Source organism: Syngnathus typhle, linkage group LG21 (genome assembly GCF_033458585.1).
Source record: "Syngnathus typhle isolate RoL2023-S1 ecotype Sweden linkage group LG21, RoL_Styp_1.0, whole genome shotgun sequence".
Taxonomy (NCBI): domain Eukaryota; kingdom Metazoa; phylum Chordata; class Actinopteri; order Syngnathiformes; family Syngnathidae; genus Syngnathus; species Syngnathus typhle.
In genome coordinates this window covers 9,046,843-9,071,929 of record NC_083758.1, presented here as the reverse complement: position 1 = coordinate 9,071,929, position 25,087 = coordinate 9,046,843, and the positions used below count along the sequence as shown (strand labels likewise).

Here is a 25,087-nt window from a genome sequence, read left to right as displayed (position 1 = left end):
TTCTTATCGTCTGCTTCCTTTATTGTGTCATCATTTATTGTCAGCACACATACTGACTGATCTGCGTGAATGGATGGATATTTTCAGCTCAATGATTTGAATGATGTCTGTTGGTCGTGCTTTTTTATTAGAAATTGCACCTTTGCCAAGCCGCGCGCTTCCACTCCAGTCTCAAGTCAAACAATGAGCATGAAATGAATGCGAGGAACACTCGCGTCAAATGGACTGAATCCACCAAAAGGCACGCGCACAGTACAACGGCGGACACTGGTTGCGCGCGCATTTTCAGGAAAGGAAAGGTCCGCATGTTTTTGCGCGCTGCCGGCCAAAGGAATGGCTGACTTGTGGTGCCTGAGCGCCATTCCCACGGCAAGAGTCATTTGGGGTCCATGCTGACGTCCTCGCAGGCTGGGCTGATCCTTTTCTTCTTGCGTGCCTTCTTCTTTGATGGATGAGCTGCAGCTTCAACTGGCCACACACACACACACATTTGTATGGTTACTAGAAAGTGAAGGCGTGGCTCCCCTTTGGCACCCCCAAAATGTCCAGTTTCCATGTATGCCAGTCGGCCGCAGCAACAAGAGGAGGCAGAGAAGGTGCCCGAGGCAACTTGGGGCCATTTTTGGCATTCTGTCTGTTAACAGGTGTTGCGCTCGACTTTTAAATTCGCTTTTGGGCGAGCGACCCCGCGTCAGTCCCCGGGCGGGGCTCCCGCCTGTCCTTTTGCCTTACGACGCGGCTCTTGTCTTATTTTCTGGCGACTGTGCCGACGAGCGCCTCTGCGGTCCACGTTAGCGGCATTAGCGTCTCCTCGTCGGCTGCCCGGCGACGCCGCTTGTGACGCGCGTAGCCGGTTCGCCGGCCGGCTGACGGTAGACAGAGGAGAGGATCCGACGGTACGCCGAGCGAGTCGGGGATGGGTGGGCCGATCTGAAAAGCTCACCTTCCATTTGCGCCTTGTCCCTCTGGAGGTGGTGCAGCTGCTTGATGAGCTTTTTCTTCTTCTTCCCCGACAAGGTGATGTTGGCCCTGGGACTTGTTCTGCCGAAAGAGGGAGGGCAGACAGTTTTATTGCGCATGTCGTGGACGTGCCCCGAAAGGCACGCAGGCAAGCCCTGGGCTGGGCTGGGGTGGGCTGCCGAGCGACCCACTTCCTCTTCCGGAGGTGATGGACGGTGATGAGGCCTCGGTCCAGCACGGCGCCCACGATCCGACTGCGCTTCTTCTTCTGCCGCCCCAGGACGCGACGGCGCTTGAACAGCTTCTTGCCCAGGTCCTGCCACAAAAACACATTTCTAGGGTGAAATCACATGTTGCTGAAGATATTTCAGCTTGTGCATGGTATAAACCGAGGAGTCCAAGTCGCTTCTCCAACATGGCATGACTTTTACTCCAAGCGACAGGAGCCTGCCTACGTGTAGCCAGCCGGCCAGCCAGCCAGCCAGCCAGCCTGCGCGGCACGTACAATGAAAATGAATGAAACCTTTGGGCAGTCAGACCCAAAAAGCAGCCTTTTCATTGCAGCTCCAACATGAAGGCAACTCGCGTCTTTTTATCATCATTTTACAAGAGGACCCTCCTTTCCTTCTCCCTGCACTTGGCCCCGAAGCGAAGCGAAGCAAAACAGAAAAAAAGCGACGCAGCGCAAGTTGGAGCTCAAGCGCCTTCGGCCGGCGATGAGTTCCTCTGTGTGGCGTTAAGGGAAGTCCGCAACTTTGAGAGTCAAGCAAGGTCCCCGCGCGCGGTCAAGTGTGCCTTGGCGATGAGTTCCTCCGTTTCCCGCCGAGCTTTCTTACCGTTTTGGGTCTGTTGATCTTGCCTCCGGGTGGAGACATGCTGTCCGCCACCTGCTTCCGCGTCTGCTTCCGCGTGGTCTTGTTCGACGCGGGAATCGGAAGAAGGAGGGAGGCCGCTGCTGCCACCTAGAGGCTCCGCCAGGCAGGCGTTGCAACGACAGCTGTGGCCAATTCTGCATCAGGAACACGCGCGAGTGAGTCAGTGAGTCAGTGAGTCAGTGAGTCAGTGAGTCAGTGAGTCAGTGAGTGAGTGAGTGAGTGAGTGAGTGAGTGAGTGAGTGAGTGAGTGAGTGAGTGAGTGAGTGAGTGAGTGAGTGAGTGAGTGAGTGAGTGAGTGAGTGAGTGAGTGAGTGAGTGAACGAACAGACAAAAGGATCAAACCGGCCTGTGAATTTGGACACAGCAAATAAAGTTTGCAAAAAAACAACAACATTTGGACACAGCGAGGGGGGCGTCGCTGATGCTGTTGTACAGCGGTTGGTCCCCAACCTTCGGGCCGCGGACCGATCATTTGGCCGCACAAGAAAGTATAAATAACTTGAAGCTTTATTTCCGTTTATTTGATCGGAGTCTGAACGATCTCTTTACGTTTGCCTCGAAGTGACGTCACTCCTCGCCAACTGGTTGGTGCGCAGTCTGTGTGCCAGCCAGCCTGCCTGCCTGCCTGCCTGCGTGGCTGCCGCATTATTTCCAGGCTACCAAAGATCTGGAAGTTGCGCAGTCGTGGAGAAAAGACCTCAGGAAGATGGCGTCTCGCGTTGGTTTCTGTCGGTGCACGTCCACACCGACGTCTCCGTCGGTCCGTCCGCCCAGGCAAGTGAGCGCCCGAGCGAGCGCGCGCAAGAGACCACACGGTGACTCGAGTGCAGAGCTTGTGTCAAACGTTTAATCTCAGTGCAAGTGGCAAAAGCAAGCGCCGCCAGGGGGCGTCATTGACACAAGATCAACTCCAAGTCAAGCAAAGACCAAAGTCAAGTGACTTGCTGGTCGGTGTAAAGTGCATGATGGTGGAAAAACCAATCCAATAAATACAACATTCAAACCAAATAAATTACAACAAGCGTGTTGGAATCAAAAGAAGATCTTTCATTTCCACGTCACTTTCTACTCTACTGATTTGTATTTACACAATAAATATCCAGGTTGTCTTTCCAAACAGCAAGATGACTGTTTAGGGGTCCGCTGCGCTGCGCTGGCTGCGCTGGCTGCGCTGGCTGCGCTGGCTGCAGGCACCTGCACACACAAACACGCAAGGTTTTTCAAAGACTTTGGTCAGACCAACCATTGATAATCACAATGTTGGAAGATATGCTTGTTAGGCTTGACTGAGATTTGGGAATCCCAAAGTGGCGCCCGCTGCAATGACGTTTTCTGCCTGCCTGCCTGCCTGGCTGCCTGCCTGGCTGCCTGCCATCCCTCCCTCCCTCCTCCAATGCAACTGACCTGCGTTCAGAGCGGCTTGGCCTGGGCCCTCCTCTTGCGCTTGTCAGCATCCTTCCGCCTGCCGGGGCGTCCTTTCTTGCGGCGCTTAGCGTCCCGGAAGCTCTTGTGGGTTTCCTGCGGCAAGTTGGTGGCCTCCCGCTCCTCCGGCGACCAGTCGGCCGCCAGGCCCTTGCTCGGCGCCGGGGGGGCTTTGGAGAGCGGGAGCTGACGGATCTCGGCCGTGTGGACCTCGTCCAGGAGCTCCTGCAGCCACAGGCGCCGCTTGAAATCCTGCAGCGTGCGGCCCTTGTCGTGCATCAGCTGCGCATGCGTCACCGAGCGCCGCCTGCGCAAAAGCAAAAAGGCAATGGTTGGTGACCACAATGCGACAACAGGAAGGGCGGCGCTTCCGGCAGCCGAGGGGCGGGCTGGGCCCGCCCCGCCCCACCACGCTACGCTTGCTTTTGCAACTCTGAAGCAGGACATCAGAACTCTTCCTGGTTGCATTTGTACAATTAAGATTCTTTTCTTGTCAACTCGAGACCGACTTTGGAGTTTAACTTGCAGATGAGCGGCGCCCTTGACATGACAAGGCGAGCCGAGCCACTTGTTCTTGTTGCACTGAGCGACCAGCAGAGGGCGGGGCTGCGCCGCGGCCAGACGCTTGTCTCGCGGCCAGACGCTTGCGCCGCTGCAGGCGCAGAAGATTTGACAATAGCGTCCGCTCCGCTCCCTCCGCTTTGATTCTGTCCAGATGGGCTGAGGCGGCGCTCTTCTTCTTAGGTTTTTTTTGGTTGTTGTTTTCCTTGCTTTCCTTCTGTTCTGCTTCTTAGCGCTGTTATCTTTCCCGCCGGCCGGCCTGGATCGAGTTTCCCAACCGGGCTCGGGCCGCCGCGGCGCTCCTAAACAAACAGCGAGGGCGAGGGAGGGGAGCCTGGGAACCCCGAGCCGGCGCACTCCGAGCACACAAACAGCGGGCAGGCAGGCATGCAGCCAGCTATAGGGGCCGGCCGGCTGGCCGGACAGCCAGTCAGCCAGCCACCCCTCTGCCTGCTGGACATGTTGTGCTCTGTGCTCAAGGACGCCAAATCCCGAGCCCGTCGCCAAAGCGGAAGAAGCTCAGTGGGGCACTCCGGATGCTTGCTTCCGCACGCGCCTGATGCAAAGCAGATGAGCGCTCGCATGCAGGGGCCCCCATGTGCCGTGCCGTGCCGTGCCGTGTGTGCCTGCCTGCATGCATGCAGGCATGCCTGCATACCTGCATGCAGGCGCTCGCCGGCCGCCTCCTCCATATACATGTCCAAGCGCACGCGTTACTGAAGAGCATCTCTTTTTTTTTTTTTCATGCTGCTGTCAAATTAGTTTCAATCTTGCAAAATAAAGACTTTGTTGTGAAAGACTGTCTGGAACCAACTTTCTGAGATGTGGACCTTGATTTCTTGTGAATGCCGCTCGGTCTCGAGAACTGAAGCCCATTCTTCCCGTTTTGGACCTTTGTTATCTTGTGCAATGGGCATTGAGTCTTTCCTTGTGAAACGGGCCACTTGGGCTGCACCAAATTCTTCGGAGAGTTCCCACACGTGAAGGTGCGTGGGTGCGTGCGTGCGAGAGCGAGCGCGGGGGAAAAGGACGAGAGCGCAAGCGATCGAGTGCGGGGAAAAAGGACGAGAGCACGCGCGAGCGAGCGAGCGCGGAGGAAAAGGACGGGAGCGCAACTTACGTTCTGGCGTCGGCGGGTCGGGCTCGGCCGGCAACGGGCGAGCAGAGCAGGAAGGCGGCCAGGAGGAGAGCGCCCACGCCTGACATGTTGGCCGCGCGTTTCTGCCAACGAGAGACGAGGAGCTTGAGCGAGCCAGCCAGTGCAGAGCGCGCCGAGGCGAGCCGAGCCAGCCACTCGGCGGGAAACTTACATTCCCTCGGTGGACGGACGGAGTCACAATTAAAAAACAAAACAAAGGCAAGGAAAAGTTCCAAGAAAAAAAGTCACGGAGCAGATCTTCTTCGTTTTCTTGTTGCGTGTCGACTCGAGCGGACTGCATGCGTGCGTGCGCTTGCTTCCAGATGTTGCGCCGATCCGGGAATGCCGCGAGCGGCTCCGGGACCAGCGGGAGGGCGGCCGGGCGTTGGGCGGAGCCTCGCCGCTGGGGGGCGGGGAGGAGGGAGGGGCCCGATGAGGGCCTGCGTGCTTGATGCGTCCTCAGCCTCGTCCGTCCGCATTCCAGGTGCTTCCAAATTATCATCTGCTTGACTTCCAAAAGTCAAGCCCTTCTGTGACCCAGCCCCAGCCAGCCAAAACGCAGCAGGAGAACACGCACGCGCGCGCGCGCACACACACACACGGCTAATCTGCGTGCTTGCATGACATCACCTTGGCGGTGGTGCAGGCTGCTTTGTCAGGACGGAAGGAGGAAGGTCGCGGCCGCTGCCATGACCGCTGCCGCCATGACCGCTGCCGCCATGACCGCTGCCGCCATGACCGCTGCCGCCATGACCACTGCCGCCTCGACCATGGCCCCGGCCACCGCCACGGCCGCCATACTGACTTCTGCAAGAACAAGGAGGTGAAGAAGAAAAAGAGGCGTGTGGCGCAGGGCTGACAGGCGCCGCTTTGATGCCAATGTTGCTACTGACGCTAATTGACGCTGATGATGACGTCGCTATGGCCAGCTGATGATAATGTTCGATAACGACCAAGTGACTCACCCGGCGCGCTCGCCATCATCAGTACGTGTTACTTCATTTGGCATTCATCATCATCCCATTTACGCTCGCACGCACGCACGCCTTCAACAGGAAGGAGTCCTTCCTTCCTTTTCAAACGTGATTTGAAAGAAAGCTAACGTGACGGCGCTCCTCGCAAGGGCCTCGCTCTTTTTTACCGCCATTTGACAATTATCCAGTCTTCGACTTCCTGTTTGCGTCGTCGTGGAAACCATTGCGGACACTTAATCCATCTCGTCTGCTCTTTGAAGGATCTTTTTTTAGCAGCGTGGAAAAAGAACACTTTGGACTGCTTCATCAGCGCGAACGCACGCGCCGCCACCGAGAGAGATGGCGTCCTCCCGCTGAGTCAGCGCCACTGTGGTAGAGGAACGCGACACCTTTGCGCAAACACACGGAAGCGGGCTCGCTATGAGAAAGCCAGTGGTCCAGGTTTGCTTTGGACCCCCACACGAGACGACGCCAACTTCTACGAATCGAGCGGAGAAAGTCGCCCGCGGCGCCGTGACATCGCAAGACGCCCTATAGTTCCGACGCGCAAATGCCTCGAGTGACAAGAGTCTGACAGACGACGGGCCAACGAGCGACACACCAGACAGACGTGTCGCCGGCTAATTTGCTAACATTTGTGGTGCGCTAACAAGCTAACAAGTTAAGTGTTGCGGCTAGCCAAGCCGACGCTCAAAGGATTCGCGCCGCGCCGCGCCCCCGCCGCCTCGCTAACGGCTTCCAGAACTGTGGAAACTTCTCAAGGCTGAAGAGCGCCTTGGCGCTCACAGCAACAGTATGCGTGCGTGCTTGCGTGCGTGCGCTAATGACTTTGGCTGTGATGGTGTGTGTGTGTGTGTGTGCGATTGCTTTTGAGAGTGTGTGCGCGTGAGAGACAGACAGACTTTGTGCGTCTGCGGTTGCGTGTAAGATTGCGTACGAGTGATAGTGTTCAAGCGTGAGTCAGTGAATGTGCGGGCTTACCCTGCACATGCAAGTCACACACACGGCTGCCAATGAGTCTAGCGGCGGCGGCGGCCGCGTGTCACGTTTCTCGCGGGCGCGTGACGCAGCGGCGACGTGTCGGACTTCCCGCGACGCCACCGAGTCAAACAAAGCGGCCGTGCGTTTGGGGGAATTCCTCAGCTTGCAAAGCGCCGCCCCGTCGTCGAGGCCCGGGATCAACATTGCCATGGTGACTTATCGCCTCACCTTCCCGTCACCCGGGAAGCGGCCCGGCTCCCCACGGAGCAAACCAAAGACGAGCCGTCGACCGTTTGACCGGCGGCCCCGTGCCATTGGGCGGCTCGCTCAGCTTGGCGCCTCGGCTTGCCTGCCCGCGCTTAGCCTTCGTCGTATTATACGGCTTGAAGGAGCGCTCATTTGCAAGCTATCGGTTGCTTGCGCGGTGGCGCAAAGTAACAATCTTTCACGACTCCGATAGCAAAGCGTGCACGCGCGCGACGTCACGCGGGTGCGGAGAAGCCAAAAAGGCCGTCCGCACGCAGTCGCTCCTAATCAAGACGTCTCGACGACGCTGGCAGACCCGTTGGGGGGGGGTGCCTGTTCTCACATACGAGGCACAATTACAAACATCACACACAAGCACACGCAATGAATTTCCCTCCCCCGGCCAGACGTGCACATACAGAGTGACGCTAAAAATAAAAGTGTCTTTCTTTTTCAAGCATGTGGCTTTTAATGTCAGCGTGTTCAAGTGAGTTTCTTGTTCACAGCTTGACAGGAAACCACAACACACGCCTCAGTGGCTGTAACGCCATCCAGGCCGGGGGTGGGGGGGGACTCATTCCAATAACGTGCTAAGCAGCTAGCCGGCAGCTAAGACGTAGCTTGTCGCTTCCCGCCTGTCCAATTAGCAAAGAGGAAGCATCAGGCATCCGCCGGAGTTCAGCTAAGAATTTGCTGTCTGGGTGCAACGCACGGTGGGAGATGGGGTGCGCTTCCAGACGGCATTTTTTGGGGGAAGCATTCGAGGACCGACCGGCCGGCCGGCCGGCCGGCCGGCCAGGGCGGGAATTCCACCGATCCGGGAATCATCTATTTTCTCCTTCTCCTGGCTATTTTTAGCGCACGCTGGCTCCCAAATGTGGGCCACCTGGGCTGTGCTTACCTTTGCGGCATCCCGTCGCAGCGGGCGAGCGCCGTGTCCGGCGCGCGTGCCTTCTTTTGCTGCTCCGGAGTCACGCTTCACTCTGAAAACACAAATATGGGACAAAAGTTTGCAATGGGCGGGGGGAGGGAGGGAGGGAGGCAGGTAGGGCAGAAAAGGACAAAAAGCCAAAGTCCTTTGTCAACATTTGTCAGCATTGGGCCTTTGCTTGTCCATCTGATGAGAAAGCGCCACTCCACGGTCGGGGGAAAAAGCCGAATTGAGACTTGCCGCCGGCGGCGGCGGCGGGGCTCTGAGAGAGAAGCGCAAAAGGCACCCGACCGACGTCAGCTGCGCGCATGCTGGTCAAGAAAGAAACGGAGCCGATGCCAAAGCGGGTGACAGGAGGCCGGCGAGGTTGTGGGTGGCACATGTTGGAGATCAACAAGACAAGTCCAAGCGGCAGAAGAATGTTCCGTCTTCTGCGGTCTGGCTCTTTATTTGGAGAAGGAAGGTCAGGTGTTCTTGTTTATTGGGCCACCCAGGAGATGCTGGTGCGGGTGAGCGTGTCACCGGCGCAGCCGCCATCTGGCTGCCGCTTTCCTAACCCCCTTTTTGGCCTCTCCTTTTGCTTGCCGGCGTTTCCGCCCCGCACCGATAGACAAGAGCAAAAGGGCGGCGCCCCAGCCCGAGGTGGAAACATTCCGCCGGCGAGAGTTCAGAAGGCCGACGCTGGCAGGAAATCACAGGCGGCGGCGGCGTGTTGTGATAAAGATCAGCGGGATCGGCGTGAGCATGAAGATCCCCGTCTTGCCGCTCGTTAGCCTAGCTTAGCACCTGCTCGATGTAAACAAAGTCAAGGTCGTAAGCGTCGGAAAGGTTCCCGCCCCGAGTGTGAGAAGAATGCGAGCGAGCCAGCAAGCCAGCGAGCCAGCGAGCCAGCGAGCGAGGCTTCTTGGCCCTTCAAAGTCAGCCTAAACAAAAGCGCCTTGGCCAACTATGTCCGTTTCCACCATTGCCTTTCTTCCCCAACGCTTTCGGGGTTGTCTTTTCTTTTCCGACACATCTGCTGCAAAGATGACGGAGCAGACGGGAAGACCCTCTCTCCGGTGAGAGCGGAAACCGGCAGCGTGGAGCAACAAGATGGCGAGCGCACTGCGCGGCAAGGCCAAATTGTCCCTCCACAGTGACGCCGGCCGCTTCAAGTCCAATCATTTGAACGCTTCTATTGCAACGAGCCACAAGGGGGCGCCAGCAGAGGGTCGCTGGGTGGCTGGCGTCCCGTCCCCGCCAGCTGCTGAGGCAAGTGCAGGCAGGCGTTTCCTACCATCTTTTTTCTCAACTTGTTTGACTGCAAAAACAAAAGCTTAAGATTGTTGACCAAACTTTGCCAGCACGCTCACGAGCGGCGCTAAGGTCACGTGACTCCCGCAAAGGCGCCCTCGCTCCCAATCTTCGTCAGCCGCTCCCCGGGATGCTGTTAGCAATTAGCCGGTAGCCCATCACTTGAAGCAAGGGGAAGGTGACAGCGTGACTCTCGTCCGCTTCCTGTGCCCGCTGGGACGACGTCGCCTCCGCCAACAAGTGAGGCAGCGTGGCCTTTTCAAAAGCTGACCCGTCCACAAGTCGACTTTTGGGGATGGTCGGGAGCTGCAGCGTGCTTCTCAACATCCAGCTTAAGCAGGGCTGTACTTGCGGAGAGCAAAAAAAAAAAAAAAAGCGCTTTGGCTTTCCGCCGCTCATCCACATTCTGTCCGCGGCGCCCCCTGTTGGGCATCAAGCTTAGCAGCTTTTTCCGCACTACTTAGCCAGTAGGCTCGGCTTCCCGTTTTGCCGCGGAAGCTCGTTAAAGGCCATTAATCGTCTGCTAGCTAATGAGCCCGTCGGGCTCGTTTAGCGTCACGTCAGCAGGCTCATAGGCACGCACGGACGGCGTTCTCGCGCCTCGTCGCAGCCATTTTCCACACCAATGAAACACTGTCCTCCGCACAATCCCACGCTGATCTTACACGTCGGCCATCTTCCCCATCCACATGTCGCATGTGGAGGGAGCACTTGCGCTTATTTGCGTGGCCCCGGGGTTTGTTTTTAGAGCAGCAGGGTGCGTGGGAAGGTGGGGGGGGGGGGGGTACATGTGTGCACATGTGTAAAGGCGTGAAGGTGAGGAAAGCCCGCCAGCATTCCTTCCACGTGCGTGCGTTTTGGCGGCCCAGGTGATGAGCAACCGCCACCGCCGCTCGGCTCAGATTGCGTCCAAGATGTTGTTCTTGGGCTCTGGACACAACCTCGTGAGTAGCTAATTGACAGTTTGGCTTTTTGGCTCAGTTCCCTCGACAGCGCAACGGAGCGGAGCGACTTTATCTTTCTGGCTCCGCCCGGAGAAGAACCTCTTTAAGCTGGAACCGCAGGCGCTAACGGCTTGCTTGCACTTTTGGAAGCGACCGACGGATGGTGACGGACAGACGGAAGGATGGACGGACCCATATCAATACTCACGGGCGTGTATTCTTTATGCGCTGCCAACATTTCCGAGCGGAAGAAGAGGCGCAGAAGTCCGGCCTTGGCACGCAGCCATAGGAGCGTCAGCTTGACTTTTAGCTTCTCCATTTTCTTCCTTAGTTCCTTCCTTCCTTCCTTCCTTCCTTCCAAAACATACAGATACAAATGTGTTGAATGCAAGCAAGCAGTTTCCCTTCTTATCACAAAAGATCATTTGGAGAGCAAGTCAGCAAAATGTCACCCGAGTGCCGCCGAATCCAGCCGTCCGTCCGTCCGTCCGGCGGCAAAAGTGACTCGCCGTTGCACAAGCATGTTGGAACTTTGATGTGCCCGTCGCTTGCAGTCCTCAAGCACCTGTGGTTAGCAACTCCTGAAAACACAAGCAGCAGGCGGCAAGCACACTTTGGCAATGACAAGTGGCACAAACAGACAGCAAGGCGCAGACAGCCTGCAGTTCAAGAGCTGTCCGCGAGGTGTCAGCGTTTGACAAGATGACAAACAGGTGTCGTCCTTCGTAGATGAAATCTTTATTAAGGAATCCATTTTTTTGGTCTGGTTTTCATAAGAAGTCAGTAGAAAAAGTCAACTATTACGTTGGCATGTCAAAGACAAAAGACTTCATCTACTGGCTAGTGGCAAGTTCCCGCCCGCGGCGAGGCGTGGGGCAGGAGGGAGGCAGGTAGGGAGGGGCCCATGAGACAAACTATTGTTTTTGCTGCTCCGTACAAGAATAGAAAACCTTTTAAGACGCCAAGAGTGAGTTCTTTGTTCAAAGGTGTGCTCTCGTAAAATAGTTTTGATAACTGCACAGTTTCTCCCGGACAAGACCGCTTGGGTGAGGTGAGGCGAGGAATGGGGGGGGGGGGCGGGGCGAGGCCAGGCCAGGCGGAAGCAGGCGCCGCTTTTTTGGATGGAGTGGCGGCAGGAAGACGGAACGGACAGGGGCCAGTCGGGCACAACACCTTATTCGCAAATTCTACTCCAACAAAAACACAGACAACTTTTTGGCATATTTGAACGCACCCCGCCAACGGGATGGCTCACCAACCGAGACCAAGGCACCTTACCCGGTGACCGCTCGCCACTTTTAAGTCGCCACTCGGACAAACAACAAACTAGGTGATTTTTTTTTTCCTCGGCCAATGGCTTTGTTGCAACTACGGGCGACTCGACTCCTCACCGGACCAGACCGGACGCTCGCATCGAGCGCTCCTCTATTTGATCCGACGGGCCAATACTGCTGAGTTGCTCTACAACACTTTCTCCTTCTGCAAATACTTGCTGACTTGTTTTGGCAAAAAACAAAACAAAACAAAAACAAAAAAAAGCTGCTGTGGCAACCGCACCAAGTTTAAGGCCCACAAAGAAAGAAAAAGTAATCTCGTAAGCACCGGAGGTCTCGGGACAAACAAATTATCAATTGGCCGGCCACGACGGGAGGGGGCGAGGCGGGGCGGGCGTTCGGGGCTACTTGTTGCCTGGCAAGGTCTGGAGAGGAGAGGTCGACAGCTCGCTTTTCTTCCAGGACGGGGAAGAGGAGGGCGGGCCGGCGGGCGTCAAGGCGGAGGCGGTCGTCACGCTAAGGCGGATGAGCCTGATGAGGATTTTGAGTCGCTCCAGCGCCGCCAGCGTGTCCCGCTGCCGCGCCGCCAGACCATCTCGTCGATCCAGGCAGCGCTGGGGAGAGGGAGAGAGAGAGAGAGAGAGAGGAGAGAGCACGTTAGCACCTTGGGGCAGCTGGGTGATCTTAATATTGTCTGATACACGCAAACAGGAGAGCAGTTGCTTGGTTGGTGATTTACTCGGAGCGTCTTGCTGAGCTGCCGGTCTTCCTCCTCCAGGTGACCGCAGTCTTTCTTCAGCTCCACGTTTCGCCGAAGCAGACGCCGCTTTTCCTCCAGACGCACTGCGGCGAGATGAGGACGCACAATATTTGTCCGTCCGGCTATGGCCGTCAAAAGCAAACTTATGACTGGGTACCGGTTCCCGATGCGCTTTGTTTTGGACCCACCTGTCTTGTGCGTGACGTACGACTGCACAAAGTTGCGTGGCCAGGACATGTTTTCCTTGTTCAGGACCTGCGCGAGAGGGGCGTCAGATAGATAGGCCCAGGCCAGACCCAGGCCAGACCCAGGCCAGGCCAGGCCAGGCCCAGGCCAGGCCAGGCCAGGCCAGGCCAGGCCAGGCCAGGCCAGGCCAGGCCCAGGCCAGGCCAGGCCAGGGCAGGCCCAGGCCAGGCCCAGGGCCTTCCTGGGCGCCGTTCCCAGCTCACCTTCTTGTGGCACTTGGGGCAGTACCAGGGTCCGCGGGGCGGGCTCTCCAGTGGCGGCCAGAGGCAGTCCGGGTGGAAGGCTCGCGGACAGCCGCGGCACGGCCGCAGCTCGCCATCCCGTTGGCAGACAGCGCAGCGCTGGTCCCGCTCCGCCTCATCCTGTGCCCAGCCCAGCGCACACGGCGTCAGGTGGGCCGCTAAAGCGCACGCGCCGTCGGATGGGCCGCTAAAGCGCACGCGCCAAGTGGGCCCGCCACTTTGGCACTCGGCTAGCAAAAGGATTCTGCTCAAGACGCGTTCTTTTCGTCAACAATTGAAAGGGGCCGAGAGTGGCGGGTGGGCAGTGTGAGCAAGCGAGAGAGAAGCGGTGTCAAGTCAGCTGACCTACCTTCCAGCAGAAATCCTCAGAGTCTAGCATGTGGATGGAAGGAAGGAAGCAGAGCACACGTTAGGCCCAGCACGCAAGCGCAAGGCTAGCTAGGCAGGCAGGCAGGCAGGCAGGCAACGGTGTTAGCATTAGCGTTAGCTGCATAAAGCTCATGAGACAGAAGCACACTGACAGACAACGACATCATCATTTAGTGCTGAAGAGCAGCAAACGTTGCCGCGATCAAATGCAAAAAGAGCGAGCGCTACGGCATCTCTCGGCGCTTTCCTTGGAAAAGCGCCACGGCAAAGATTCATTGCGTAGGTGGCCCTTTTTTCCATTGCGACTTGAAATGGTTCCGCGCGCATTGTGTTACCTGGTGGCGAGAGGAAGAGCGAGCCGGTCAGGTAATGCCACGCCGGCCGCTTGCGCTGCGGACACACAAAAGCCACGGACGGCGCGGTCCCGTTTGATCACCATGACGTCATGGCCGGTCGGCCGGCCGGCCGGCGAGAGAATGCCGAGGCAAAAGGTACCTCTGGTTCAAAGAGGCCGCTGTAGGCGGGGTTCGCTGTGCTGCGCCTTTTCCTCTCCTGCCTCTTCAGCTGGAGTTCTACAAAAAGAAAGGCAGACGCTGAGACGCACAGGAGGGCAGGTGCAGGAGGAGGGAGGCTCTTCACCTTCCAGGTGCTCGTTGGTGACCAGCCCGAGTGCCACCATGAAGGAAATTTTCTGCGGGAGATAAAAGAGAGAGCGCGCGTGAGATGGTGGCTTCCTGACAAGCCAGAAAGTGGCAGCCCTGGTTCCCGCCCTGGCCCCACCTCCTTGGTGAGGTCCTCCTCCATCTTGCCGGTGGGAGCGGGCGATGGCAGGGGGAGCGACACCTCCTCGCCGCCGCCACCGGGTGCCTGAGGCTGGATGATGATGACCTGAGAACACGCGACAGCGAGCAATATTATGCTGATAATGTGCCAGGACATCAGCAACACAAATGTGCCTTGTTAGCATAAGACAGTGCTTCTCAATTATTTTCTGTTACGCCCCTCCCTAGCAAGAAGAAAACTATTCGCGCCCCCCCTCCCCACCGTGACTATCCTAACTTGTCTTGTAAGTCGTAAAATGTTGCACTGTCGCAAACGTGACAGAAGTAAAAATGAGAGCGCCACTGCCCCCTGCTGTAGTAAACGCGCAATTACACTTTATTCTAGTACTGCCAAAAAAAAAGCCTGTTCCCCAGGGTCACACGCGCCCCCCCAGGAATAGCACCGCGCCCCCCTTGGGGGGCGCGCCCCACTATTTGAGAAGCACTGGCATAAGACAACAAAATGGCTGAGTTTGTCCCACTCAATGCTAAAAGGAGCGCGAAACCAACGCGTCTGACCTTGACGGCCTCGCTGACGGCAGCCACCCCGTTGGCGTCGGCCGAGATGATGGCGTAGGCCACGCCGGCGCCGTGGTGGGCGGGCCCGCCAGAGTCCAGGGCCGGGGGGGCGCCGTCGTAAGGCTGCCGACGGGGACCCGGATGGGCCGGGGAGGCGTTCCGGCACGGACTGTGAGGAAGGCTGTCGGGGATCGGCGTCTTTGGTCTGACCTGAACGCCACACAACGAGGCACGGATCCCAAACCGGACGGCTCGGAGCGTGCGGTTTAGCTAGCGTAGCGCGCAAGCCAGTACCTGAGGTAGTACCTGACCGGCCGCCCGCTGTGGCGAGTTGACTTGAGGCACCGTGATGGGAACCGAGCTGAGCGAGCCGGACATCTGCAAGTTGAAAAATCAGCAGCGGCATCGTGTTGTCATCGCATCCGGTCCAGTGAACGGTCGAGCGAGTTTCGAAGAAGCTGCTTTTGCTTTGCTAGCCCAACAAACGAGCTAACTTCGGCAAATCTGCCGGCCCCCCTCCTCCTCTTCTTCTTCGGTGGTTCTGCCGTGTCGTGAGGGGGGAGGGGGACAGAAAGGGGGGCTAGGCCAGTTCTCATGGCAACCACAGAGAGGGGTATTTTTGTAGCACCAGAGCTCCCCCCCCCCCCCTTTAATGGCGCTTCTTTTCTCCCGAGCCGAGGCGAACGGGGCGTCGACAAAGGGAGGCCTCCCAAAACAAAAAGCCAAAAGGTGACTTTGTGCTCGTGCTGACAGCGGCTGCGCTCCTGCAGAGGTCGCTGCACACGTGAGGTGGGGGGTCACGGCGGCAGCAGTGCACGAGAAGGTGGAAAGACGGACTAAGGGCAGCTGTTTTTTGTTCCTTCTCTCTGCTGCTGCGCTGACCCCCCCGACCAGCGGGGGGGGGGGGGGGGGGGGGGGCTGAGCAGTTTCCACGGCAACAGCACTCCTCAGCACTCATTCAATCATTCTCTCATGCGTTCACTCAATCAATCTTGCGCTGGCTCCTCCAGGAAAAACTTCCAGGCGAGGACGAGAAAGCAAGCGTGTGGCTTCACATCTTGTTGTTTGAGAAATAACGAAAGGCCCCTTTTGACTTACACACGCTAGCTGTTGTCACGTAAGCAGTTACCCCCAACCCCCCGCTACTTTGTCTATTAGCTGAGCCAGGGTAACAAAAATACGTGGCCTGTTGTGCTTTGTTCATGTAGTTGCGGCCAACGCGAGTAAGGCGCGGCGATGTTACCTGCGTGGGAGGAAGCTCCGGAGCCTTCCTGGCTCCCGGCGGGTGAGCTCCCACCGGCTGCGGCTCCAAGCCGGGGGGCGCCTTCTGCCCCTTGAGGTGCGTCACCGCGGCGACGGGAGCCTTGGAGATGGCCTGGCCGGCGGGCTTGATGAGGGATGGCGTCTTGCCGGTGCCCACCGGGCAACTCCGCACAGCCAGTTTCTGCGCACATGCAACGCAGTTCAAGTGGCACTGAAAGTTGGGAGGAGGTGGTGTGTGTCCAGGCCACACTAATCCACGGACCCCCATTTGTCTTTGGGTCCAAGGCATCCCACAACAATACAGACAAAAGGTACACACGCCAGCCAGACAACATTGCACGCACGCAGGTGGACCAGAGGAAAGATGGCCTCGCCTACCTGTCCATTGGGAACTTCATTCAGGCCTTTGCACAGCGTCGAAGCCTGCAACACATGGACAGAAGAATGTTAGTGGCAGAATGTTAGCATCAGAACGCTAGTCAAGTTAAGTCAAGTCAAGTTTACGTATTTGTATAGCCCTAAATCACAAGCAGTCTCAAAGGGCTTCTTCACATAAACAAAAATTGACAATTATTCTTAAAGCATCCCCTGATCTTAAGCTCCCAAAAGGGCAATCTGCTAGTGCCTGCTCGACGGCCACCCGACTCCCAATTTTGGCCGGCCGGCCGGCCGGCCGGCGACGACTCAAACGTTGGGGATTACGCCTTCATAGCAAAGTCAATCGTTCGGTCCGACGCGTTTTTTCGGAAGCACTCTGCCATACGTACTTATGTATGATGCATGTGGCCCCGCTGCCATTTTCCTGACAAGAAAGGTTCAATCCGATACTTATCATTGGGCTTTTTGGAAATAATAACATTTCCATTATTTTAATGGCCATTGGAATTCCCCTTCAAAATTCCAAAACTCGGAAAAGTCAGCTACTGCCAAGCTAGTGTGAAGGATGCATGAGGGATGCTGCCTTCTCATACTCGTTCAAATCTGTTCCATAGAGACGACATTTGTCGCAAAAGGGCAAACAAAAGAATCATGTCCAACACGTATCGCCGCAAAACCGTGCGTGCCTGCACGCACGTTGTGATGCTCGACTTTGACAGTAAGTGTGCAAAGCAAAAGTGACGTTGTGTTTGCTAAAGCGCAAGATGTGTTGGAGAAGCAAAGAAAAAGGGGAAAAAACAGCAAGGCAACATGTCTGCGCAGTGCTGAGTGGCCTTTCTGTGCTTTCCACCCCTCCCCCTCACCCAAAACAGCGTCAAAGCAATCAAAATGGTAATGTCGGCCATGAATGAGGCCCATCCCCCCTCCCTTCAACCTCCTCCTCAGCCAAACTCCTCAGCAGACTTTTTGCTCTCCATGTTTGGGGGAGGGAAGTACCCCTTCTGTCGCAAAATGGACGCTTCCACTATGAAAGTGAGGCCAGAGAGCGGCGCGGAGGGGAGGCAGAGGGGAAAGAAAGCAAATCCCCTCCTTACAGTGGAATCACAACTTGAGCAAGTGCTTGGAGAAACAACATTCCACAGCAAAAGTGGATCGATTCAATCAGGCAGCTCGAGTCAAACAATATCGACCGTCTCTTTGAAAAGTCCTGCTCCATACAAAGACAGAAAAGACACAAACTTGTGTGGAGGGAGGGAGGGAGAGAGGGAGGGGCGGAGAAGGCGCGGAGCTGGCCGCGGTGCTGAAGCCCACGGCCACGGTGCTGAAGCCCACGGCCGCGCAGCTGAAGCCCACGGCCGCGCAGCTGAAGCCCACGGCCGCGGTGCTGAAGTCCGCCGCCATCTTCTCTCTCCCTCGCCCCGCCAGACAGCAAACAGCCGCTCGCTCGCTGGCTCGCTCGTCGAACGAGGAGGCCTCGGAGCTGCCATCGGGAGTGAAAAGAAGCAAGCAAGTGAAGGCGTCGTCGTGGGCCAATCACAAGGCGGCGCTGGCGTCACGTGACACAAAAGCGATCATACCAGTGGACTAAGTGCTAACTCGCAACAAAATGGGGGAGGAAAAAGAGGTCAAAAGACAAAGTGGCCGAGCCGCCGTTCACGTCAACTTTGCTCCGGGTTGTGTTTGGAGTTAGCCGAGCTACGTGGCTCGCCACTCGGACACGTTCAAAATGGACGCTAATAATTGTCAGCAAGTTTGAGAGCACAAGCCACACAAAACAACAACGGCAGCTGACACGAAAAGCACACCGAACTTGACGTGACGACATGCGAACGTCATCAACCCTCTAGCAGTCAGGCTAAGCGGCGCGAGCTCAGAAGGAAATAAAGTTTGGCACGCACGCACATCTCAGCTCATCTAAGCGTCGGCCCGTTAGGTGTTTTTGGTTTTGTTTTGGAGTGGGCTCGGGGCGGCGTGTTCAGCTCCGGGCTGTGCTTTTGCACGTTCACACAAGTAGTTGCGTGAAAAGTGTCTCAAGTGGGGAACAAAGCGACCGGCCATGGATGTTTCTTGTCCCTCATAAATATTCAGCTCGCGTCCGAGCCCAACGCCGCATTAGCTAAGCTTCTTTCTCGTCCGTCAGTCGCCAACAAACGCCGCCGCTGCCATGCGAGCGAGCGAAACGAGGCCGAACGGTCCCAAGTGCTGGCCGAAGTGAGCGAGCGAACGAACGGGCCCACAGCGGTGGACGACATTTGCCTTTCACCTCCTTCGCGTCCTCCACGAGAATGAAGAACAGCAACACGGCTGCTGCTGCTGCTGCTGCCGCTGCCGCCGCCGCCGCCGCCGCTTACCTGATGACATTGAATTCCCACTTTGAGCGCCTCTTGCGGGCCTTGTACTTCCATGTTAGGTCCACAAAAGCACTTTGCTCCCACTTTCGTCGCCAATTTCGGGGCCAAATTGCCTTGTTTTCGAGCGACAACAAGCCAAAGCAGAACTAGTCGGCTCGGGGAGCAAGTTGTCGCTTCTTTGGCAGCCCGGGACTCATCACCGACTTTCCGCCCGTCTCCAAAAGTGCTCGGAAGCCGCCGCAAAGCCGTCCCACGCCGTATGGCTGCTGTCCGGGGGATGGGCGAGTGACCCCGGCTCCGACCGGGGGACGGCCGCACCTTCTTCCCACTAATTTAAGTTGAAAAGCGGGAACTAGATTGTGTCCGAGTCCGCGGCTGGATTTCACTTTGCCTGCGGAAAAGTTGTGCTTCGGCTGTCAATGGTGACTTTCCAGTACCCGGATGGAGCACACGCTAGCGGCCCCGCCCCTACCCGCCTAACGCGCACGCGCATTCGGTCCAGGAGACACAAACGGCCGAGCACAAATCACAAACTACACTCCCCCCAGATGAACATGAAAATATTCAAACAAAACTTTACAAGTACACGGACGCATGATAGTTGCTTTATACTAATCTAATAATTGTGTGCATCCCCTTCCCCTTGCTTAAAATAAAATTGAACTTTATTAGAATTACGTTAAATGACATTACTGTCTTCTATTAGAAATGTTTTGTTGGTGATGACAATAGTAGTATAAATTGAAGGGGGGGTGGGGGGCACTTGCTGTCTAATTTCCCACCATCTGATCGGTGTCGCCACCAGCTGGACAGTCGGGGAAAAAATGTGCATCGCCTCAGCTGTTTCCGCTGACGAGCTCCTCTGCAGAGTGGAAGGTGTTTCCACCTAAATTCTCCTTCACAATGGCTAAATAATAGAATAGACTACACGCCGTCGCCGAGTGTTGTCTTCTTGTCTGCGGAAAAACTCCGATTCCCAGAATGCCGAGGAGCGCGCATGCGCACAAAAGCGCCCGAGCGGCAAACTCCTGCGGTGCGGATGCGTCGCTACGTGAAATGGCGGCTTAAGACCATTTTCTCTCGTTAAAGTGTCTGCCGTGTTATTTGTGATGCCACTTAGCGTCACGCGTGGAGTGTAAAAGCTCAGCCGGACCTATTCTCGTCCTTCTCGTCCACGCTTTGGACTCGTGCCGACACGCAAGGTACGAACTCGCAAATCACCCCCCCCCCCCCCCTGCCTGGAGACGAGTTAGCCGTACGACGCTAACGCTAGCTCCCGAGCGGGCTTGCTTGAAGAAGACGTTCGCCGCCGAAACGGCTTTACGTGACCACCCCGCCGCCGCCTTACAAAATCACCTTTTTACGGACTCAAGTCGACCTCACTTGTCACGACGTCACGCACACTCGACTTGCTTCTCTCCATTGATTTTATTGGTAAGAATACAGGCGTGGATCCAAAAGCGTAGGAACAATAAAAGAAAAAGAGAATGAATGCATTTGCTTACATTGGTTGAAGCGCGGCGGCGTGCAGGGGGCCAAGTGGACAACGAGGGAGGAATGACCTCGTGACCCGTTTGCCGCGGCCGGCGCAAGCGCACTGTCCCGTTTCAAGTCGACTAACGAGCTGAGTGTGTGCGCCAGCACAGGTGCGATGGCGAAGCGGATCGCAGACAAAGAGCTCACGGATCGGAACTGGGACCAGGAGGACGAGGGCGAGGAGGTGATGTCTCGTTTCCACAACAAGGCTTTGCTTTGCTTAGGCTTCAGTGTGCGACGGGGGTTTTCATCCGTTTGTGCCTCTAGGCCGGAACCTTCTCGGTGGCCACCGAAGATGTGATGAAAAACCGCGCCATCAAAAAGGCCAAGCGGCGGAGTGTTGGTGCAGAGGTAAAACGGATGACATCATCATCATCATCATCGCCCGACGGCACTCGTGGACATCTCACTGTGTTTCAGGGTGAGGCCGCAGGGGCCTTCAAAGGGTTCAAAGGTTTCGCCTTGAGCGCTTCCTCCCCGCCGGCGCCCTTCTCCACCCTCGGCAATGGCGGAGCCTTCAAAGGCCCGAGCGCTCTGACTAACGGGAGCGGCGGCCTCGCGCCGTCCACCACCGCGGCGTCGCCGTCTACGACCGGTGAGTCGTCGGCTATTGGCGCGCCGCGTTTGAATTGGCGACTCGCTGGAGACGCTTCGCCGTCTTTTCTCGGTCCAGGGCCGACGCTGAACGGCAAGCCGGCCAACGGCGGCAAGGAGTACGGTCGCCAGCTGACGGCTCTCAACTGCTCCGTCCGCGACTGGATCAGCAAGCACGTGGACGACAACCCGCTGTGCGACCTGCAGCCCATCTTTCGCGACTACGAGCGCCACCTGGTTACCATCGAGCGGCAGTATGGGACTGCTGCGGCGGCGGCGGCCACGACGGAAGACAAGAAAGCCTCGCTTGGAGCTTCCTCCCCGTCGGTCGCCTTTTCTTTCAAGGGCAAGGCAGACGAATCGCCCGCCGCAACCTTCAACTTCGGCCAGGAGAAGGACAGTTCCGTCCCGAAGAACGCCGCCGCACCTGCGTTTTCCTTGTTCGGAAGCGCCGCGCAGTCCTTTGCCAAGACTGAGGACATAGCGCCCTCAGGTACGAAAACGGCCAAGTAGGCAAACCACTTTTGACGCCTCGCATTCGTCGCGATGGAAAAGCTCGCACTTTGTTCCGATGTTTGCTTTGTTGCGCAGAGGAGAATACGGGCCACGATGAAGGCTATGAGCCGCCCAAGCCTGAGGTCAGAGAGATCAGAGAGGATGACGCCTTCTACTCCAAAAAGTAGGTTTGCCGCGCCGCGCCCGCCGAGGCTAAGCTAACGCGGTGGCGGCTGTGCGCTTGGCAGGTGCAAGCTCTTCTACAGGAAGGACAATGAGTACAAGGAGAAGGGCGTGGGCACGCTGCACCTCAAACGCACGGCGGGCGGCAAAACGCAGATGATCATCAGGGCCGACACCAACCTGGGTAGGTTGGGCGGAAAGGCTCGGCCCGAGCGGGAGAGCAGGCTAACGCTAACGCCGCCGTGTCCCGCAGGAAACGTCCTCCTCAACATCCTGCTGTCGGCCGACATCAAATGCTCGCACGCGGCCGCCAACAACGTGATGGTGGCGTGCGTGCCCAACCCGCCCGTGGACGACAAGAACCCGAGCGCCCCAGCGCTGCTCCTCGTCCGCGTCAAGACCGCTGACGACGCCAAACAGCTGTGCACAATCCTGGAGCAGAGCAAAGGCTGAAGGCGCACCACCAAAAACGCACCTTTTAGGTTCCGGGCGCCGACATTCCCTTCCTCCGGCTTTTAGGCCACCTTTGGCTTTGATCCCTCATTTCCCCACGGAGGGATTTTTCTTTTTCCAATTTGTTTTTCTTTTCTCCAACCCGGACTCCTCACAGATGGACGGACTTTTGCTGTCATTTTTTTCCAAGTGTCCTTGGCAGTCCCCGCGGACGCCTGCTGGGAATAAAATGGAAACAAAAAGTTTGTCTATCTGCTTTAATTTGTCAACAAGGTTGGCGTTTGGAACGTTTTTCACCCGACAGACGTGAAGAACACAGAGGTGTGGCGAAAACATCAAAAGCACCGCTGGCGTGAGTGAAGCGTGCGCAAGTTCCACGTGCGGCGGCGCGACTTCTCAAATCCAAAGAGCCACCACGCGGGGCTTCCAGGAAGCGTCTCAGTCCTGTGCCCGCCCGCCCGCCATCTTGGAATGGCGGAAGGCGCCGACTTGATCAAGTGACATCACTGCCGATACGTCAGACAGAATACTTGCCGTCAAGCGTGGAACGGCTCCTTCAAAGCAACTCCTGTGACATCACTATTTGTCAGAGTTTTTGCTGAGGTGGAGGGGGGGCATGAGGAGGAGGAGGAGGCACTTGCTGGACGGCTGGTTCTTAATCGCTCTGGTCCGGCCGTGGGGCCCGGCCGGCGCAGGGAGGCACTTGCTCACTGGGCACCCGCCGCCGCCGCTGCTACGTCATCAGGATGGGTTTCTGGCGCACCTCCAAGATGTCTGACAACAAATGAATGAAGCCCAGCTGCTTAGTTGGTGAGCCAAAAGGTGGCCAACCAAGGGTCAAGACTCACCGGCGGTGATGCGGTGCAGCGGCAGCGTAACGTAGGTGAGGTGGGAGAAGAGCGGGAAGGAGTCGTCGCTGTGGTTCAGCTTGAGCCACGATCCCACCAGCGAGCGGCCCGTCCCCGACAACGAGCGCGAGCGCAGGTTGCCGTCGCCGCCGCGGAGCTCTGCCATGTGCCCGCCACACACACACACACACACACACACACACACACACGGTCAGTCGGTTCCGTAGGCTCGCTCGCTCGCCCCTTACCTTGGTCGTCGCCCTCCCGGAAAAGCTCCTCGCTGTCGTTGGCCGAGTGCGATTTCTTCATCTCGGCCATTTTGTGCCGCGGGAGCTTGCGTCGTAGCGCCGGGGAAAAAAACGACGGACGGTTCCTCTCGGGGGTCGGCGGCGTGCTGAACGAGGTCACCTGGGAAATCACCAGAGTGACATTCAGGCGCAGGCAAGCAAAGCCAAGAAGCGGCTCAGTTGGCGCACCAAACACTGGCGTCAAAACGCTCACATGACAACACGGGCCGGGCCGGGCCAGCAGGAAGCAAACACAGTTTGGAGCAAAGTGGGTCAGACGTCCTCACCCTGTCGTGCGCCGGCGCGCTGCACTCGTCCCGCTCGCAGCGCTCATCCGCTCCGTCGGGCACCCGGCTGACGGCCATCTCGGCGTGACCTTTGCCCTGAGGCCCCTTCATGCGCACAAACTCCATGTTGTTGAACTTGTAGAAGCCGAACGACATCCGCTGGGCCATCTTGGCCGCCACGCTGACCTGCGCCCCGAGCGGCGGCCGCGTGAGTTTGGCGCCGGGTTAGTGTGCTCGCGCGCCAGCGGGCGGGCGCTCTCGCTCTCTCTCTTGCTCTCTCACCCGATTGTCGTAGACCTTCCGCAGCGCCTCGTAGCGGATGGAGCCCTGGAAGATGACCCCCTGGAAGGTGTCGGTCTTGTCGCTGGCCACCAGCTCCACGCACACCATCTCTCCCTCGCCCACGCTCATGTCACAAAACACCTGCGCCAGCCAGCCAGCCAGCCAGCGCTCAAGCTCACGAAAAGAAGCGTGCGGCGCCGGCGCTCGTTACTTCATCAAAGTTGTCAATCATGAAGAAAATGTTTGGGTAGCTGATCTTGGACTCCTCCCCTTTGCTGTCCATGGCGTGCTTGCTGGGAGATGCAAACACTTCCTGTGCGCATGCGCACCAAGTGGAATGAGCAGACTAGGCTTTTGCGTTTGCTTTTGCTAATGCCTCACCTGACATTTCTTCTTGTGCACGTGGATGTCGCCGGCGTCCGAGCGCGTGCACACGGCGCACGTCACCACGTAGTCGAGCTGAAAGACGCCCGCCCTCGCGTCACCAAGCGTGTCCCACGTGAGAGTGTGTTTGTGAGAGACCTTCTGCAGGACCAGGTTGAGGTAGACGCTCTCCTCCCAGTCGATGTCGGGGTCCCCGAGCCCCGGAAGCTTCTTGGAGTCTCGCCTGTAAACCTCCACCTCCACCTGTGATGATCAAAAAGACAAACCGGTGACGACGGCGTCGGTCGGGTCCACTCATAGTCCTCGATGGAAAAATAAATCCATGAAATAAAAGAGGCGCTGCGGAAAACGCCCACCGTCACCTTCTTGCCATCGTCAGCGTCCACGTAGGCCAACTTCCTGCGAACGTAGAACAGCATGTCGTCCTGCCGCGGGGCACACTTCTCCATGAAGTAGGTCGAGAACATCCACGTCCAGAACACGATGCGGTCATCCTTCACGCACCCTACGCACGCGCGCGCGCACGCACGCACGCACGCATTGTTAGCTTGTGTCAAACGTGCAGGCAGGATGGCAGGCAGGAGCACATTGTGAGCCCACCCCATTCTTTCGCTCGCGCACATGTGCAGGGCGCGCGCACACAGGTGCAACGCGCACGCGTAGAATCGGTCGTCGGGCGCTGACGTCACAAGAGCAGCCGGTGACGCCATCGCGCCTCGACTTGTCGCCCGGTCACGTGAGCGCCCGACAGCGTGAGCCACGTGACGTCCGGTCCCAGCCCAATGTTTAGCGTGAGAGCGTGCGAGTGAGTCTGACCGAGGCCGCTGAGCTCCTGACGGGCGTTGAGTCGGTTGCGCTCGTCCGCGATGGCCTTGAGCATCTGGCGCAGAGACGCGTCCAGTTCGCCGGCCTTGGCATCACTCGAGCCCGCTAGTGACGCCATGTCCGACGTCCGCGCCGTGGCACCATGACAGGATCGCACGAGACAAAAAAACAAGACGCGACGGGACGCGACGGGCTCGGGCCCGCGGACGCTCTCCGTTGTGTGGCTCGGTCGGCCGGCCGGAACCGCCCCTCCGACTTCCGGTAACAGGAACCTCTTAAAGGGGCACGTGCCAGTTTCCCCTCTTGACGGGGACAAAGTGCAAACGTCGCGAGCGACGAGCTCCATTCTATTCTTCTTTCGAGCA

The 25,087-nt window shown here is 57.6% G+C and overlaps 5 protein-coding genes across 13 annotated transcripts; 1 reads left to right on the top strand and 4 right to left on the bottom strand.

Moving 5' to 3' along the window:
• Positions 1-106: 106 nt before the first annotated feature.
• lg21h11orf98 (linkage group 21 C11orf98 homolog) lies at positions 107-1,957 on the bottom strand. The gene is made up of 4 exons (XM_061268646.1): positions 1,797-1,957; positions 1,152-1,276; positions 944-1,041; positions 107-468 (listed from the first exon to the last, which is right to left on the bottom strand). The coding sequence occupies exons 1-4, from the start codon at positions 1,833-1,835 to the stop codon at positions 377-379; spliced, it is 354 nt and encodes a 117-aa protein (XP_061124630.1). The 5' UTR covers positions 1,836-1,957; the 3' UTR covers positions 107-376.
• Positions 1,958-2,662: 705 nt separating this feature from the next.
• pthlha (parathyroid hormone-like hormone a) lies at positions 2,663-10,904 on the bottom strand. Of its 3 annotated transcripts, XM_061268643.1 has the most exons (8): positions 10,778-10,904; positions 10,534-10,679; positions 8,059-8,140; positions 5,587-5,763; positions 5,129-5,458; positions 4,939-5,039; positions 3,240-3,564; positions 2,663-3,029 (listed from the first exon to the last, which is right to left on the bottom strand). In XM_061268643.1, the coding sequence occupies exons 5-7, from the start codon at positions 5,456-5,458 to the stop codon at positions 3,246-3,248; spliced, it is 750 nt and encodes a 249-aa protein (XP_061124627.1). In that variant the 5' UTR covers positions 5,587-5,763; positions 8,059-8,140; positions 10,534-10,679; positions 10,778-10,904; the 3' UTR covers positions 2,663-3,029; positions 3,240-3,245. The 3 variants fall into 3 exon arrangements, with proteins under 3 accessions (XP_061124627.1, XP_061124626.1, XP_061124628.1); XM_061268642.1 differs by lacking the exon at positions 10,778-10,904 and having other exon boundaries at positions 5,129-5,763; positions 10,534-10,759; XM_061268644.1 differs by lacking the exons at positions 8,059-8,140; positions 10,534-10,679; positions 10,778-10,904 and having other exon boundaries at positions 5,587-5,797.
• Positions 10,905-11,043: 139 nt separating this feature from the next.
• On the bottom strand, positions 11,044-18,981 carry phf21b (PHD finger protein 21B). The gene is made up of 14 exons (XM_061268635.1): positions 18,549-18,981; positions 16,198-16,242; positions 15,800-16,000; positions 14,851-14,934; positions 14,557-14,766; positions 13,997-14,104; positions 13,856-13,907; positions 13,712-13,788; positions 13,552-13,606; positions 13,197-13,219; positions 12,809-12,967; positions 12,548-12,614; positions 12,339-12,442; positions 11,044-12,213 (listed from the first exon to the last, which is right to left on the bottom strand). The coding sequence occupies exons 1-14, from the start codon at positions 18,600-18,602 to the stop codon at positions 12,004-12,006; spliced, it is 1,449 nt and encodes a 482-aa protein (XP_061124619.1). The 5' UTR covers positions 18,603-18,981; the 3' UTR covers positions 11,044-12,003.
• Positions 18,982-19,534: 553 nt separating this feature from the next.
• Positions 19,535-22,054, top strand: nup50 (nucleoporin 50). Of its 4 annotated transcripts, none has more exons than XM_061268175.1 (8): positions 19,535-19,750; positions 20,195-20,268; positions 20,352-20,435; positions 20,505-20,679; positions 20,758-21,171; positions 21,270-21,357; positions 21,422-21,540; positions 21,610-22,054. In XM_061268175.1, exons 2-8 carry the CDS (start codon positions 20,200-20,202, stop codon positions 21,807-21,809), a joined length of 1,149 nt encoding a protein of 382 aa, XP_061124159.1. In that variant the 5' UTR covers positions 19,535-19,750; positions 20,195-20,199; the 3' UTR covers positions 21,810-22,054. The 4 variants fall into 4 exon arrangements, with proteins under 4 accessions (XP_061124159.1, XP_061124162.1, XP_061124160.1 ...); XM_061268178.1 differs by having other exon boundaries at positions 20,190-20,268; XM_061268176.1 differs by lacking the exon at positions 19,535-19,750 and adding an exon at positions 19,757-19,982.
• kiaa0930 lies at positions 20,064-25,067 on the bottom strand. 4 transcript variants are annotated; one of them, XR_009710821.1, is made up of 11 exons: positions 24,714-25,067; positions 24,260-24,402; positions 24,036-24,140; positions 23,895-23,972; positions 23,725-23,826; positions 23,514-23,654; positions 23,159-23,417; positions 22,906-23,065; positions 22,658-22,816; positions 22,107-22,583; positions 20,064-22,027 (listed from the first exon to the last, which is right to left on the bottom strand). XR_009710821.1 is itself a non-coding variant. In XM_061268172.1 (10 exons), the coding sequence occupies exons 1-10, from the start codon at positions 24,838-24,840 to the stop codon at positions 22,517-22,519; spliced, it is 1,341 nt and encodes a 446-aa protein (XP_061124156.1). In that variant the 5' UTR covers positions 24,841-25,067; the 3' UTR covers positions 22,052-22,516. The 4 variants fall into 4 exon arrangements, 2 of the variants coding, with proteins under 2 accessions (XP_061124156.1, XP_061124157.1); XR_009710820.1 differs by having other exon boundaries at positions 20,064-22,024; XM_061268172.1 differs by lacking the exon at positions 20,064-22,027 and having other exon boundaries at positions 22,052-22,583.
• Between the last annotated feature and the right edge of the window lie 20 nt (positions 25,068-25,087).

Bases quoted from the DNA above. Each gene is read 5' to 3' on its own strand.
- pthlha (XM_061268643.1), bottom strand. From the start codon at position 5,458: ATGATAATTTGGAAGCACCTGGAATGCGGACGGACGAGGCTGAGGACG. The intron at 5,040-5,128 runs GTAAGTTTCCCG...TCTCGTTGGCAG, and splicing joins CGTCCGTCCACCGAGGGAAT to AAACGCGCGGCCAACATGTC. The intron at 3,565-4,938 runs GTAAGTTGCGCT...GCTTTTGCGCAG, and splicing joins CGACCCGCCGACGCCAGAAC to GCGGCGCTCGGTGACGCATG.
- nup50 (XM_061268175.1), top strand. From the start codon at position 20,200: ATGGCGAAGCGGATCGCAGACAAAGAGCTCACGGATCGGAACTGGGAC. The intron at 20,680-20,757 runs GTGAGTCGTCGG...TTCTCGGTCCAG, and splicing joins GGCGTCGCCGTCTACGACCG to GGCCGACGCTGAACGGCAAG. The intron at 21,358-21,421 runs GTAGGTTTGCCG...TGCGCTTGGCAG, and splicing joins GACGCCTTCTACTCCAAAAA to GTGCAAGCTCTTCTACAGGA.
- phf21b (XM_061268635.1), bottom strand. From the start codon at position 18,602: ATGGAAGTACAAGGCCCGCAAGAGGCGCTCAAAGTGGGAATTCAATGT. The intron at 16,243-18,548 runs GTAAGCGGCGGC...CATGTGTTGCAG, and splicing joins TGGGAATTCAATGTCATCAG to GCTTCGACGCTGTGCAAAGG. The intron at 14,935-15,799 runs GTAACATCGCCG...TTCAACTTGCAG, and splicing joins CGGAGCTTCCTCCCACGCAG to ATGTCCGGCTCGCTCAGCTC.
- kiaa0930 (XM_061268172.1), bottom strand. From the start codon at position 24,840: ATGGCGTCACTAGCGGGCTCGAGTGATGCCAAGGCCGGCGAACTGGAC. The intron at 22,817-22,905 runs GTAAGGGGCGAG...GGCACATGGCAG, and splicing joins CCGGGAGGGCGACGACCAAG to AGCTCCGCGGCGGCGACGGC. The intron at 22,584-22,657 runs GTGAGTCTTGAC...ATTTGTTGTCAG, and splicing joins GCTGCACCGCATCACCGCCG to ACATCTTGGAGGTGCGCCAG.
- lg21h11orf98 (XM_061268646.1), bottom strand. From the start codon at position 1,835: ATGTCTCCACCCGGAGGCAAGATCAACAGACCCAAAACG. The intron at 1,277-1,796 runs GTAAGAAAGCTC...TTTTTGTGGCAG, and splicing joins AGATCAACAGACCCAAAACG to GACCTGGGCAAGAAGCTGTT. The intron at 1,042-1,151 runs GTGGGTCGCTCG...CTCTTTCGGCAG, and splicing joins CATCACCTCCGGAAGAGGAA to AACAAGTCCCAGGGCCAACA.